The 16,739-nt window shown below is 23.2% G+C and overlaps 1 protein-coding gene across 2 annotated transcripts; it reads left to right on the forward strand.

Annotated features, from left to right (window-relative positions):
* The first annotated feature begins 3,354 nt into the window (after positions 1-3,354).
* Positions 3,355-12,353, forward strand: LOC109602740 (serine protease gd). Of its 2 annotated transcripts, none has more exons than XM_020019168.2 (9): positions 3,355-3,475; positions 7,758-7,999; positions 8,197-8,350; positions 8,440-8,617; positions 8,674-8,948; positions 9,019-9,177; positions 11,633-11,785; positions 11,838-11,957; positions 12,083-12,353. In XM_020019168.2, exons 2-9 carry the CDS (start codon positions 7,799-7,801, stop codon positions 12,286-12,288), a joined length of 1,446 nt encoding a protein of 481 aa, XP_019874727.1. In that variant the 5' UTR covers positions 3,355-3,475; positions 7,758-7,798; the 3' UTR covers positions 12,289-12,353. The 2 variants fall into 2 exon arrangements, with proteins under 2 accessions (XP_019874727.1, XP_049824631.1); XM_049968674.1 differs by lacking the exon at positions 3,355-3,475 and adding an exon at positions 3,480-3,592.
* Positions 12,354-16,739: the final 4,386 nt, after the last annotated feature.

A 16,739-nucleotide genomic window follows, 5' to 3' on the forward strand; every position in this document is an offset into this window, starting at 1 on the left:
TTAACAAATTTTTACTATATAACATGTTAATTAAATTTTATTATTTTTTAAAAGTTTCTAACAATTGTAATTAATATATGCTAAAAAAATATCTAGAAAAAAATATTCATAGTTTATCAAAATTTTCCCGTATTTCCTTAACTATTATTTTTTTCTATTACTTAATCTTTTAATTTTTGAATATGTTTAATAATTTAAATATTTAAAAATTATTTGAAAATATCAATATATATTTTTTGTATTTTTATGAAACTATAAACATATTTTAATAACTTTTACAGATATTTTCAATTATTTATTATAATTTTTTGGTTATTTATCATTTGTTAAAAGTTTCTAACAGTTTTAACCAATTTTTATTAATTGTACAAAAAATAATTCTTTTTCTAATTTCTAATGTTTTTTAAAAGTTTCTAACAATTATAATCATTTTTTACTACAAAATATATAGATATAAAATAGACTTTTTGTTTTCTAATGGTTTATTAAAACCATAAACATATTTTTATTTTTAATTTTTTCAATTATATTCAATTATTGAATATAATTTTTTGAATATTTATTATTTTTTAAGAGTTTCTAACAATATAACCAATATTTACTACGTTATTTGTGCAAAAAATAAATATTTTTTATAAATTTCTAACATTTATATTCAATTTTTATTACAAAAATATATAGAGACAAAAATATTATTTATTAACATTTTTCTATTTTTCTTAAACAGGTTTATCAATTTTTCCAATTTTTATTACTTAGTTTTTTAATTTTTTTTATATTTTTAATAATTTTTCCATTTAACAATTATTTGAAAATATCAAGAATATATTTTTTGAATTTTTATGAAATCATAAACATATTTTAATAATTTTTACAATTACTTCCGATTACTGATTATAATTATTTTATTTATTTATCACCAACAATTATAATCAATTTTTACTATAAAAGCATTATTTTATTTATTTTATTAATGATTTGATTTATTAAAATTTTATTTTTCCGACTTTTCAGTATTGTACAGAAAATAATTTTTTCTATTTTTAAAATTTTTAAAAAAATTCAAGTAATTGCAATAAATTTTTATTAAAAAACGTGTGAACAACAAATTATTTTATATTTATTAATGATTTATTTAAATTTTATTTTTCTGGTTTTTCATTGTTTATAATTTTTATTACTTAGATTTTTAACTTGTGTGGATTTCTATGTAACTATAAACATATTAATAACTTTTACAATTATTTCCAATTTTCGATTATATTTTATATTTAGAAAAACTTGTTTAAGTTTCATTTAAAATTACAAATTTTATTTGTATTATATCAAATTATCATACATTAATTTTCTTTCCTTTATTTACTGTGCATTTTTTAAAATTTTTATATTTATATTTTGAATATTTAAAATTAATTATTACCTTTTTTATATTAATCATTCTTTTAGTTTTTAGTTAAAATATGATATTTGTGGTATTTAAGTAAGGTATGTTTAGTATGTATTTACTGTATAATTTGTATAATTTAGTTACTTCAATGTATGTATGTATGTAATCTTTTGTAATATTTATTTATTTATCTAATCCTTAGTTACAGGAAACAGTAATTTTATCTTCCTAAAATGGGATGATAAAATTTCTGATGTCTCTATGACAAACATATATGATAAAGTAAGAAATTTGCAGTTTAAATAATAATTAAATAATAAACGATATTATATATAGAAAAAAGTAATTTATATACACTATTTTAGTGATTTCTTATCTATAATACCTCAAGTTCCTTAACTTTTTATATATCTTTATATTAATCATCTTTTTAGTTTTTAAAATATTTATGTGATTAATTAATTTTGATTTGTTAATTCATAGTTTTGATATTTTGGAAGCTTAAAATTAGTAAGAACTTTATTTGTTGACCACATTTCCTTTTAATTTATAAAAAGTTGTTAAAATTTTATTTAAAAGTACATAAAGTACAAATTATATTTTAATATATCAAATTATTATTCATGAGTCTTCTTTCATTTATTTACTGTGAACTCTTCTGAATTTTTATATTTATATTTTGGACATCTAAAATTAATTGTTAATTTTTTTATATTAATCACCTTTTTGGTTTTTAAAATTTTAAGTGATTAATTAATTTTGATTTGTTAATTCATAGTTTTGATATTCTTTAATTATATTCAATCCTTAGTTATAGCAAACTGTAATTTTATCCTCTTAAAACGGGATGATAAAATTACAGATGTCTGTATGACAAACTTACATGATAAAGTAGGAAAATTGCATTTTAAATAATAATTAAATGATAAACGATATTAGGTACACTATTTTAGTGGTCTCTTATTGATAAATTTTCAAGTTCTTTAATTTATTATATATTTTTATATTAATCACCTTTTTAGTTTTTAAAATATTTATGTGATTAATTAATTTTGATCTGTTAATTCATGGTTTTGATATTTTGGAAGTTTCCTTTATTTTTATGTGTCAAATTATTATTAATTAATCTTCTTTCCTTTATTTACTGTGCATTTTTATATTTATATTTTGAATATTTAAAATTAACTGTTAAACAAATTCAACATTTTTGTTTATTTTCAATATATTCAACATATGTTTTCAATGTAATGTCGCCCACAATTTGTGTATTATTTGTTATAAATTTATTAATAAATATAATAAGTGTCAAAAGTTCATAAATAATTTAAAATCTTGTTATTTACTGCTTAATTAAAAGGTACACATATTTATTTTCTGTTAATAAAATAAAATATACATCTTTTGTTTATTTTCAACATTTTTAACCCACACTTGAATATATTATTTATCAAATAAATTAATGTCATGCTTATTTAAAAAAAAAATACACATCTTCATTTCCTAGCAACAAAATATTTCCTCAATTCGATTCACAAATCTATAAATAAATTCCTGTTTATCGAAAAAAAAACCGTCAATAAAAAAAAGAAACAAGTTTTGCACAAAACCTCAGAGCGGACTTTAAATAAATCAACATTTGCATAACACAAACACAACATTTCGGATACACCCGGAATTCCGTGTTGCCAACGTCGAGTCCGTTCGATTGTTCGGCGACAACAATGAACCAATCGAATCGAAATCCTGCGGACACACTTCGAATAATCGCAATCAATCACGCAATTACAACAACCATAAACATCATTCATTGTTTATCTGTGCGGCGATAGATCGAAGCGTCGCACGGACGGGATTCCCGAAAACGTCAAAAACCGTGAAAGTGGGGGACGAAATCCGGTCGCAGGACTCGCAGGAGCACAGAGTGCGGACGAGTGTCATCGTCGGCGTTTGAGCATCACGCGTTTTGAATTAATGTGTGTATAGATGTACATATAAATCGTGTACAATTGCTGATTTAACCAGTCGATAGTTTGTTGTCCGTTCCCGGAACCGGTCGTTGTTGTTAATTGTTGATTGTCGATTGTTAACGTAAGAGTTTCACGTGTGATTAACACTCTTGAATCAGCCGCATGTTTTTTTTTTTTTTTTCTTTTCTTTTTCGGTTTGGTGAAGGACTGTGTGTCAGCTGCCCGATGGTTTGAACAGGTTTACTTTTTACGAGTTTTATAAATTTAATGAGAATTTTGGCAGTTTCTCCTTGAGTTTCGTTGAGCAAATGAACCGGACAAAACACTTTTAAAATTGTCAGTTTTTCTTTTATATCAAAATTATTAAGAGTAAACAATTTTTATTATATTAATTCATATTTTGCTTTATTTAAATTATGGTAAACATGTTTATTTATTTGTTTCGTTGAGTAGCATTTAATCGTATTTTGTAATAATATTATGCACTTTTAATTAACGGTTGCACAATTAAAGTTTATGTTACCACAAACTGTTTTAGTGATTTATACCTTTAAGTTCATTAACTTTTTATGTATTTTTTATATTAATCATCTTTTAAGTTTTTAAAATACTTGTGATATCATTAGTTTTGAATTTTCTGTTTCTTGAATTTTTTTTTTTTTTGTTAATTTATATAATTTAATTATTTTAATTTTTATATTCTCCTATTCAAGAGTTACTTGAAATTACTAAATCCTTCATTTACATTCAATTCTTAGATAACTAAGTTAGTTAATTAATTTTATCCTCATTAATTTAGTTAAAAATTTCATCTGATACTTAATTTTCATTTTTATTAATAGTAATTTCTTTATTTATATTAAGACTTAGTTACAGTAAACTGTAATTTTAATGTCCTAAAAGGGGATGATAAAATTACAGATTTCTGTATGACAAACTATATGTATATATATATATATATATATATATATATATATATATATACATAAAATTATAGTTCATAATATCCTTTAAGTTTTTAAAATATTTAAGTAATCAATTTTGATTTATTAATTCATATCATTTTTGATATTTTGGTTTAAAATTAATAAGCATTTAATTTGTTGTTCTCATTTCATTTTTATGAATTTGTATTAAGTACTTATACATGTTTAATTTCTTTGGATATTTTAATTTTTATAATTTATTTCATGTTAAATTTATTATAATGTTTAACTCTTTATAAGTAATTTTAATTATTTTTAATTATTTTTTAAATAAACTTTGAAAATTTTACTAAATTCTTTAGTTGAATCGTTTTAGAATGAGATGATAAAATTACAGATTTCTATACAACAAACTTGAGGATAAAGTAACAAAAATGCAGTTTAAAAAATAAATAATATTAGATGCTGGAGAAAGTAATTTACACATGTGGTCTTTGTAGATTATTATTTATTTATCATCCTTTTTGTTTTCAAAATATTTAAATGATTAATTAATCTTATTTAGTGGGAAATTCACTTTTTGTTGTCATTTCATTTTTATTAATTTGTACTTTAGAAATGTTTAGTTACTTTAGTTATTTTAATATTTATAATTTCTTTCGTATTCAATTTATTATATTTTTTAAATCTTTATAAGTAGGAAAATTCCTTTTTAAATAATAAATAAATAATAATGATTAATTTACACAAACTATTTTAGTGGTCTCTTATTTATAAATTTTCATGTTCGTTAATTTATTATATATTTTTATATTAATCACATTTTTAGTTTTTAAAATATTTATGTGATTAATTAATTTTGATTTGTTAATTCATGGTTTTGTTATTTTGGAAGCTTAAAATTAGTAAGAACATTATTTGTTGATCACATTTCCTTTATTTTTATGTATCAAATTATTATTAATTAGTCTTCTTTCCTTTATGTACTGTAAAAATTAAAATTAACAGTTAAACAAATTCAACATTTTTGTTTATTTTCAATATATTCAACATATGTTTTTAATGTAATGTTCTCCACAGTTTGTGTATTATTTGTTATAAATTTATCAATAAATATAATTAGTGTCAAAAGTTCATACAGATTTCTGTATGACAAACTTATAGGATAAAGTAACAAAATTATAGTTCATATTATCCTTTAAGTTTTTAAAATATTTAAGTAATTAATTTTGATTTATTAATTCATATCATTTTTGATATTTTGGTTTACAATTAATAAGAACTTAATTTGTTTCATTCATTTCATTTTTATTAATTTGTATTAAGTATTTATATATGTTTAATTTCTTTGATAATTTTAATTTTTATAATTTGTTTCATGTTAAATTTATTATAATGTTTAAATGTTTATAAGTAATTTTAATAATTTTTAATTATTTTTTAAATAAACTTTAAAATTTTACTAAATTCTTGAGTTGAATCGTTTTAGAATAAGATGATAAAATTACAGATTTCTGTACGACAAACTTCAATGATAAAGCAACAAAAATGCAATTTAAAAAATAAATAATATTAGATGCTGGAAAAAGTAATTTACACAAGTTGTCTTTGTAGTTTATTATTTACAAACCTTTGAATTTGTTAACTTTTTATGTATTTTTATATTAATCATCCTTTTTGTTTTCAAAATATTTAAATGATTAATTAATGTTATTTAGTAAGAACTTCATTTTTGGTTGTCATTTCATTTTTGTTAATTTAGTTAGTTAGTTACTTTTGTTATTTTTATATTTATAATTTCTTTATATTTTTTAAATATTTATAAGTAATTTTAATTATTTTTATCATTTTTGAAATGAATTTGAATTGTGTATTTTCTTCATTAATTATATTCACTCCTCAGTCACAGAAAACTGTAATTTTATCGTCTTAAAATGAGATGATAAAATTACAGATTCCTGTACGACAAATTTTAATCATAAAGCAACAAAAATGCAATGTAAAAAATAAATAATATTAGATGCTGAAAAAATAATTTCCACAAATTGTTTATTAGCTTATTATTTACAAATCTTTGAATTCGTTAACTTTTTGTGCATTTTTACCTTTTTGTTTTCAAATTATTTAAATGATTAATTAATCTTGATCCATTAATTCATAGTTTTGATATTTTCAAAGTTTAAAATTAGCAAGAACATCATTTTTTGTTGACTTTCATATTTATTAATTTGTAGTAAGATTTTTGAACCACAAACTTCAATGGCAAAGCAACAAAACATAAGTTTAAAAATTAAATAATATTAGATGATGGAAAAAGTAATTTACATAAATTGTTTTAGTACATTATTATTTACAAATCTTTGAATTCATTAACTTTTTATGTATTTTTATACTAATGATCCTTTTTGTTTTCAAAATATTTAAGTGATTAATTAATTTTAATTTATTAATTCATAATTTTGATATTTGGGAGTTTAAAATTAGTGAGAACTTCATTGTTTGTTGTCATTTAATTTTGTTAATTTGTACTTTAGAGATGTTTAGTTTATTTAGTTATTTTAATACTTATAATTTTTCTCGTATTTATTTTATTATATTGTTTAAATCTTTATAAATAATGTTAATTAATAAATTTAACATTTTTCAAAGAAACTTTAAATGAAAAGTTTACTAAATTCATTATTTATATTCACTCCTCAGTTACAGCAAACTGCAATTTTATCGTCTTAAAATAATATGATAAAATTACAGATTTCTATACGATAAACTTCAATACACTTTAAAAAATAAATAATATTAAATACTGGAAAAAGTAATTTACACAAATTATTTTAGTGTGTATTCTTATATTAATCATTGTTTTCAAAATATTTCAGTTATTAATTAATTTTTAATTCCTAATTTATAGTATTGATATTTTAGAATTAGTAAAAATTTCATTTACATTTTATTTTTATTAATTTGTATAAAGTAGTAACTTTTTTATTTATATTAAGACTATTAGTTACAGTAAACTGTAATTTTGATGTCCTAAAATAGGATGATAAAATTACAGATTTCTGCACGAAAAGCTTCTATAATTCAACAAAAACGATTACATAAAATAATTATTTTATTTAATTCACATAATTTTATTCGTTGATTTAAAATCTTTTTCTTACGTATAATATTTGTTAGAATTATTTTAGCTATTTACTTTAGTTCCTCATTGAATATACTTTATTTAATTCTTTAGCTGAACAACATAACTAATTCATAATAATAATTAACATTAATTTCATGGCTATAAACATTCACTAATTAACTTATGTTAAAATGTCAATATATTCATTTAAATATTCATGTCCATCTAATTAATCGATTTCAATGGAATCACACACGCATAATTATTAAGCAATAACGATCATCCGTAATTGCTCACTGTTATCTCGTACGTTCCTCCAACAACACACCTAAAAAACCTCTTATCGTTCACAGACCAGAATGCGAAACGAGTAAAACCAGTGCTGTGGTCAAAGATGTACCGATTGTTGTGCGTTTACGCCGTCGCGACATTGACATTGGCAGCCACCGTGCCGGACAATCCTTGTCCGCACGTTTTCCAATACCAGAACGTCAACAACCATGTGTCCGGACTAATCCGGGTGCCGTACGATGGCAAAACCAAGACTCTGGTCTTAACGGCCAACGCCTCACTTGAGGGAATCTATAATAATGCGGTAAGAATTGATTTTCAAGTACAGAAACCTGTACTTTTATCATCCCCTTGTTGGAGATGTGTAAACTACAGTTTTCTGTAATAGTACCATGTTTAAAATTACAGAAACCTGCAATTTAAACTTAACTGAGTGCTAGGATGTCAAAATTACAATTTTCTGTGTCTAGAATCAATTTTCTCATTGATTTATTATTTCAGAAACTGGAGTTGAAGCTGATCACCCCCCAAAACAACATTTTGGGCAGCAAATCGCTGATGTACGTGGTGACGTTCCCCTTCCAACACACTCTGCCCAAAATGACCCAGATCGTCTTCAACAACGTAGTACTTTGTCAAGGACCACCTTTTCCACGTCAGTAATTCAATATTTACCCAATACTTATTTACATATTATAGTAAATACGTTTTTGTTCCTGGAAAACTTATTGTTTGCGTTTGCAGTTCTGCCTGGCAGAGGCGTGACCAACATTTGGGCTGCGTATCAGTACAAAATTACAATATACACATTCCCCATTACACCGACCAACCAAGCTGTGGATGAAAGTGTGGGAAATGGCTTCCGGCCTTCGGTCACCAATCCGTTCCTCACTAACCTTCCCAAACCCGAAGTTGTACCTGTGTAAGTACTGTTTACTATTCAATATTTATATCTACTGTACATGTTTTCACTTTTAGTAACATACCACAATCAACCACAACGACAACAACTTCAACCACCACCACAACAACAACAACAGTGGCACCGCAAAGTGTGGACGACGAAACAAACAATGTGTCCGACAATACCGTTTGTGGTTTGGAGAATTCTGTTCAACAACTGATAATAGGCGGCGAAAGCACGAGTCCCGACCAATATCCTTGGGTCGTGGCCATGATGGTCGCCGCCTCCAAGCTGAGGTACCAGTACAAATGCACGGGAAGTCTGATCTCCGATCGCCACGTTATTACCGGTAAATTATTTCCAGAAACCTGTAATTTTATCGTCCCGCCAAAATTACAGTTTCCTGTAAAATTTTTTAGCCGCACAATGCGTCCAGTATTACAGCGTGAGGGTCGTGGAGCCCGACGACATCCTGTTGATCATGGGCACGTCGAATTTGAGCAGATGGGCGACGTCCGACGCCGTCAAGAGGTCGGCCGTTAAAATCACCACCCACCCCGAATACACTCAGTACTCAGGTAATGTGCTCAAGTGTTTTCTGTTCTATTTTTTAAAAGTTTCTGACAATTATTATCAATTTTTACTACAAAACATGTGGAGAAGAAATTATTTTGTTTTTTAATGGTAATTTTTCTATTTTTATTTAACTGGTTTTTCAATATTTACGATTTTTATTACTAATTCTTTTAATTTTTGTATATTTTTAATATTTTTTCCATTTAATAATTACTTGAAAATATCAATACATTTTTTGTTGATTATGGTACTTCAATGATAAAGCAATTTAAAAAATAAATATTATTAGATGCTGAAAAAAGTAATTTACACAAGTTGTCTTTGTAGTTTATTATTTATAAATCTTTGAATTTGTTAACTTTTTATGTATATATTTATATTAATCATATCATATATTAACTGAATGAAAATTTTATTAAATTCTTTAGTTACAACAAACTGTAATTGTATCCTTTTAAAATGAGATGATAAAATTACAGATTTCTATACGACAAGCTTCAATAATAAAGCAACAAACATGCAGCTTAAAAAATAAACAATATTAGATGCTGAAAACAGTAATTATTTACAAATCTTTGAATTCGTTAATTTTTTATATTAATCACCCTTTTTGTTTTCAGAATATTAGAATAATTAATTAGACTTGATTTATTAATTCACAGTTTTGACATTTTGGTTTAAAATGAGTAAAAACTACATTTTTTGTTAATATTTCATTTCTGTTAATTTATACTTTAGATAGATTTAGTTTCCTTAGTTATTTTAAATGAGATGACAAAATTACAGATTTGTGTATGACAAACTTCATTGACAAAGCAACAAAAATGTTTAAAATTAGTAAGAACTTCATTTTTTTTGACATTTCATTTTTGTTAATTTGTACTTTAGTTATTTTAATATTTATAATTTCTCATTTTATTTTAAATTTTTATAAGTAATTTTAATTATTTTTATCATTTTTGAACGAAAATTTTACTAAATTCATTATTTATATTTACTCCTCAGTTACAGAAAACTGTAATTTTATTCTTTTTCCAATTTCTAATGATTTTTGTTCTCATTTCATTTTTATTAATTTGTATAAAGTACTTATATATGTTTAATTTCTTTGGTTATTTTAATTTTTATAATTTTTTTTGTGTTAATTTCATTATAATGTTTAAATCTTTATAAGTAATTTTAATTATTTTTTAAATAAACTTTGAAAATTTTATTAATTTCTTTAGTTACAGCAAACTGTAATTGTATCGTTTTAAAATGAAATGATAAAATTACAGATTTCTATACGACAAACTTCAATAATAAAGCAACAAACATCAGCTTAAAAAATAAACAATATTAGATGCTGAAAACAGTAATTTTCACAAATTGTTTTAGTAGTTCATTATTTACAAATCTTTGAAATTCGTTAATTTCACCCTTTTTGTTTCCAAAATATCTAAATAATTAATTAGTCTTGATTTATTAATTCACAGTTTTGACAAGTTTAAAATGAGTAAAAACTACATTTTTTTTAATATTTCATATTTGTTTCTTTAGTTATTTTGATATTTATATAATATAATTTTAGTCGTATTCATTATATTGTATTGTTTAAATCTTTAAAAGTAATTTTAATTATTTTTATCATTTTTGAAAGGAACTTTAATTGAACATTGTACTAAATTAATTATTTATATTCATTCTTTAGTTACAGCAAATTGTAATTTTATTGATTTAAAATGAAATGATAAAATTACAGATTCCTGTATGACAAACTTCATTGACAAAGCAACAAAAATGCTTAAAATTAGTAAGAACTTCATTTTTTTGACATTTCATTTTTGTTAATTTGTACTTTAGTTATTTTAATATTTATAATTTCTTTTGGTATTCATTTTATTTTATTATTTTAAATTTTTATAAGTATTTTTAATTATTTTTATCATTTTTGAACGAAAATTTTACTAAATTTATTATTTATATTCACTCGACAGTTACAGAAAACTGTAATTTTATCGTCTTAAAATGATATGATAATTAATTATTTATATTCATTCTTTAGTTACAGCAAATTGTAATTTTATTGTTTTAACATGAAATGATAAAATTACAGATTCCTGTATGACAAACTTCATTGACAAAGCAGCAAAAATGTTTAAAATTAGTAAGAACTTCATTTTTTTGACATTTCATTTTTGTTAATTTGTACTTTAGTTATTTTAATATTTATAATTTTTTTAGGTATTCATTTTATTATATTATTTTAAATTTTAGTAATTTTAATTATTTTTATCATTTTTTAACGAAAATTTTACTAAATTCATTATTTATATTCACTCGCCAGTTACAGAAAACTGTAATTTTATCGTCTTAAAATGAGATGATAAAATTACAGATTCCTGTACAATAAACTTTAAAGATAAAGGAACAAAAATGCAGTTTAAAATATAATAAAATATTTTAAAAATGTTTTAGGACATGGAGATCTGTGTGTGATAGAGTTTGCACCACCGGTCAAGTTCACCAACAAGCTACGTCCCATTTGCCTCTGGAGCCAGAACAACGACCTGGAACCCTACGTGGGGCAACGGGGGAGGGTCTGTGGCTGGGGCAAGACCACCAAAGATGGTCGGTCCTAACCCTGTGCACGAAAACACTGACTAATTCTGGTAATTTGCAGCCGAAGGCGACATGATGGGCTCCTACCACACCGTCACCTTGCCCATGGTGTCCCAGGAGGAGTGCCTCAGATCCAACTACGCCTTCCAAAACATAACGTCGGAGAAAACGTTCTGTGCAGGTAAATTTTAAGTAGGAAACAATTACGTAACTATTAAACGACGATTCACGATCGATCGAACCGTCAAATTGGATTTTAATCGTTTTTCCCAGAAACGGTGTGCTCATTAACGTGGCTAATTGCAGGCGAGAAAAACGAGTCCGGACCGTGCATCGGTGACGGCGGAGCCGGTTTCATGCTCAAATCGAAGTCGGACAACCTTTGGTACTTGAGGGGGTTGGTCTCGAAGACGTTCAAGCAGGGGGACACCTGCAACTTGAACGAGTACGTCGTGTTTTGCGATGTGGCCAAGTACTCTGATTGGGTAAAAGATATTATTAGTTCTAAATGAGGGTCTATTTATTTTTTATAATTATAGGTAAGTCTTTTGTATTAATAAATTAATTGTTTTTATAATTAATCGAGTTTTATTTAATAGTACAAATTTACAAATCTTTGAATTCGTTAATTTTTTATATTAATCATCCTTTTTGTTTTCAAAATATTTAAATAATTAATTAGTCTTGATTTATTAATTCATAGTTTTGAAATTTTGGAAGTTTAAAATGAGTAAAAACCACATTTTTTGTTAATATTTTATTTTTGTTAATTTATACTTTAGAGCTATTTAGTTTCCTTAGATATTTTAATATTTATATAATATAATTTTATTCGTATTCATTTTATTATATTGTTTAAATCTTTATAAGTAATTTTAATTATTTTTATCATTTATGAAAGGAACTTTAATTGAACATTGTACTATATTAATTATTTATTTATTCTTTAGTTACAGCAAATTGTAATTTTATTGTCTTAAAATGAGATGATAAAATTACAGATTTCTGTATAACAAACTTCATTGACAAAGCAACTCTGATTGGGTAAAAGATATTATTAGTTCTAAATGAGGGTCTATTTATTTTTTATAATTATAGGTAAGTCTTTTGTATTAATAAATTAATTGTTTTTATAATTAATCGAGTTTTATTTAATAGTACAAATTTACAAATCTTTGAATTCGTTAATTTTTTATATTAATCATCCTTTTTGTTTTCAAAATATTTAAATAATTAATTAGTCTTGATTAATTAATTCACAGTTTTGACATTTTGGAAATTTAAAATGAGTAAAAACTACATTTTTTGTTAATATTTCATTTTTGTTAATTTATACTTTAGAAATATTTAGTTTACTTAGTTATTTTAATATTTATATAATATAATTTTATTCCAATATTCGAAAATTTATAATAATTTTTTGATTATTTATCATTTTTTAAAAGTTTCTAACAATTTTAACCAATTTTTACTGCTTGTATAGAAGATAATTCTTTTTCGAATTTCTAATGATTTTTGTTCTCATTTCATTTTTATTAATTTGAATAAAGTACTTTTATATGTTTAATTTCTTTCGTTATTTTAATTTTTATATTTTTTTTGTGTTAATTTCATTATAATGTTTAAATCTTTATAAGTAATTTTAATTATTTTTTAAATATACTTTGAAATTTTTATTAAATTCTTTAGATACAGCAAACTGTAATTGTATTGTTTTAAAATGTGACGATAAAATTACAGATTTCTGTACGACATACTTCAATAATAAAGCAACAAACATGCAGCTTAAAAAATAAACAATATTAGATGCTGAAAATTGTTTTAGTAATTTATTATTTACAAATCTTTGAATTCGTTAATTTTAATCACCCTTTTTGTTTTCAAAATATTTAAATAATTAATTAGCTTAATTTATTAATTCAGAGTTTTGACATTTTGGAAGTTTAAAATGAGTAAAAACTACATTATTTGTTAATATTTCATTTTTGTTAATTTATACTTTAGAAATATTTAATTTCCTTAGTTATTTTAATATTTATGTGATATAATTTTATTATTATTTTTATCATTTTTCAAAGAAACTTTAATTGAACATTGTACTAAATTAATTATTTATATTCATTCTTTAGTCACAGCAAATTGTAATTTTATTGTCTTAAAATGAGACGATAAAATTAAAGATTTCTGTATAACAAACAAACTCCATTGACAAAGCAACAAAATTGTTTAAAATTAGTAAGAACTTCATTTTTTTGACTTTTCATTTTTGTTAATTTGTAGTTGTACAGAAAACTGTAATTTTATTCTTTTTCCAATTTCTAATAATTTTTGTTCTCATTTCATTTTTATTAATTTGTATAAAGTACTTATATATGTTTAATTTCTTTGGTTATTTTAATTTTTATAATTTTTTTGTGTTATTTTTATTATAATGTGCAAATCTTTAGTTCTTTAGTTACAGCAAACTGTAATTGTATGGTTTTAAAATCAGATGATAAAATTACAGATTTCTGTATGACAAACTTCATTGACAAAGCAACTCTGATTGGGTAAAAGATATTATTAGTCCTAAATGAGGGATTATTTATTTCTTATAAGTATAGATAAGTTTTTGTATTAATAAATTAATTGTTTTTATAATTAATTGTGTTTTATTTAGCTTTATGAATTGGTGTAAGTTTAATAAATGTAAATTAGAATAAAATAAACATATTTATAGTTGTTTTTCTTCTTTGTTTATTTTATTATTGTTTCACTTTCTTAGTTTGAAAGTCTTAGTAATAAAAACAGTAATAAATTGTTTAATTGTTGTTTAATATATGTAGGTAAACTAACTGTATTTAAGAAAGACGTCAACACATCCCAAATTGCTTATTAGATGTATAAAACTGTCTAACAATTTATAATGATATATAATTTTAATTTTTCAGTTATTTAATCTATCTATCAAAGTCACTTTAATATTTATTTAATAATACTTATTACTTTAATCCTATTTAAAACTTAAATAAATCTATATTTTACTTCCTCAATCCATCCATTGTTAATAATTGAATAATGTTACTTTAATGGTACTTAATTTTGGAAACTGTAATTATAACTGATCAAACGTAATAGAAGTAATAATTTAGCAGTTGAAGGTCGTAGTTTATGAATTTATTTACATGTTAAATTAAAACAAGTTTAACGACAACTAAAAAAAATAATGAGTTAATATAACGGATCAACTTTTCTTTGTACCGTTTCTAAATTCTTAATTTTAAGATTCAGGTTTAAAAAATAAAATCGGTCCAGTTTTTGTTATCGAATTTCTATTATAATTTTTATCTGATTTGAATAATGTAATTTAATACATATGTTATAAAAAATAAGAATTTGTTGTTTAATTAATTTAATTTAATGGAAAGTCTGTGACTTAACAAAAAAAGTGTAAATATGAAACAAATAACACTGAATAAAAATCAGTTTAAATCTACATAAAATATATTAACAACAATGTGGAGAATGGAGGACAAAATTATTACAAAACAGTCAAGTAAAAATTAAAGAAATTTTGATAAAATTGTTATTAAATAAAATGTTAATAATATTTAATTTAATTTTTAATATAGTGGCATCCTACTTTTATAAATTTGTGACTTATACATTATATTAACAAGAGTCTGTAACAAAAAGTTAAGATGGGAATTTTGTCTTAATAAAATAAGAAAAAGGAGTAAATATGAAACAAATAAAACTGGATTAAAATCAATTTAAATCTACATAAAACATATGAACAACAGTGTAAAGAATGGAAGACAAAATTAACACAAAACAGTTAAGGAAAAATTAAAGAAATTTGAAGAAATTGTTACTTAATAAAATGTTAAGAATAATTGTTAGTTTTTCCATTATAAAATATTAACCCGAAACTGGTTTTTCATCATTCATTTGTAGTAAGTGGCAAATTTTATCTGAATCTTTTAAATTACTTCCTGTGGTCCACTTATTTGTAACACTTTTGGTCACATCAATTTTAGGAATGATGTAAACATTTTCAAAAAATGTATATAATAAACTGATGTTAACTATCTTTCTTTCCATTATGAATTATTAAAATAATATCTGTCCCTCTTTCAGTTTACACAGTTCGATCACGCGAAAAATTCTAAACATCACGAAATTCAACACACCTCTGTTACATCGTCGGACAGTTATCAAAACGTCTTCGAATAATCAGGGTCAAAACGCCGCTTCTCCGTTCCAATTTTCGATCGCGATCAAACACGTTACACACTGTTACCTCTTCGGCATTATCATCGAACAATTAACGCGTTGCGTTGTCTGGCGTTGCGGTGTGGAAATGAACTGTTTGTAAAGGGCATTGTTTAATCGGGAACTGATTCCGTACGCGGCGAATTTAGCGACTCGAAACGAGAACGAAGATGAAGAAACGTAACTGGGACGATCCTAAGTTACATGTCTTTATTATTCACATTGTTAATTGTGTTAACAGTTTTTTATTTTATTGTTTTCTCTTTGTGTGACAATCATCGAATTTTCTACTGTTGTTCTTGTTCAATCAAAGATTTTACATTTTTAAGAGTTTTGCTGAAGCAATTTTTTCTACTGTTGTTACTGTTGTTAATTTCAAGAATACAAAAAAAATTTATAATACTATAACGTCTCTAAACGAAAAAATTATATGGTATATTATTAACAGTTTATTTAGCAACAATTTCTTCAAATTTCCCTAATTTTTTCCCAACTTTCTTGTGTTAATTTTGTCCTCTTTCCTTCAAATTATTTTTAGTGTATTTTCTGTGGTTTAAAAACAATTTAAATTCAATATTATTTGTTTCATATTTAGTCGTTTATTCTTTGATTAAGTCATAATGTCATCTTAAACTTTTCGTCTAAGATTTTATATTTTTAAGAGTTTTGCTGAAGTACCTTTTCTACTGTTGTTACTCTTGTTAATTTT

The sequence above is a fragment of the Aethina tumida genome, chromosome 6, assembly GCF_024364675.1.
Source record: "Aethina tumida isolate Nest 87 chromosome 6, icAetTumi1.1, whole genome shotgun sequence".
Classification (NCBI taxonomy): Eukaryota; Metazoa; Arthropoda; class Insecta; order Coleoptera; family Nitidulidae; genus Aethina; species Aethina tumida.

Coding starts and splice junctions, on each gene's coding strand:
- LOC109602740 (XM_020019168.2), top strand. CDS start 7,799: ATGTACCGATTGTTGTGCGTTTACGCCGTCGCGACATTGACATTGGCA. Junction 8,618..8,673: donor AAACCCGAAGTTGTACCTGT/GTAAGTACTGTT, acceptor TTTCACTTTTAG/TAACATACCACAATCAACCA. Junction 8,949..9,018: donor CGATCGCCACGTTATTACCG/GTAAATTATTTC, acceptor AAAATTTTTTAG/CCGCACAATGCGTCCAGTAT.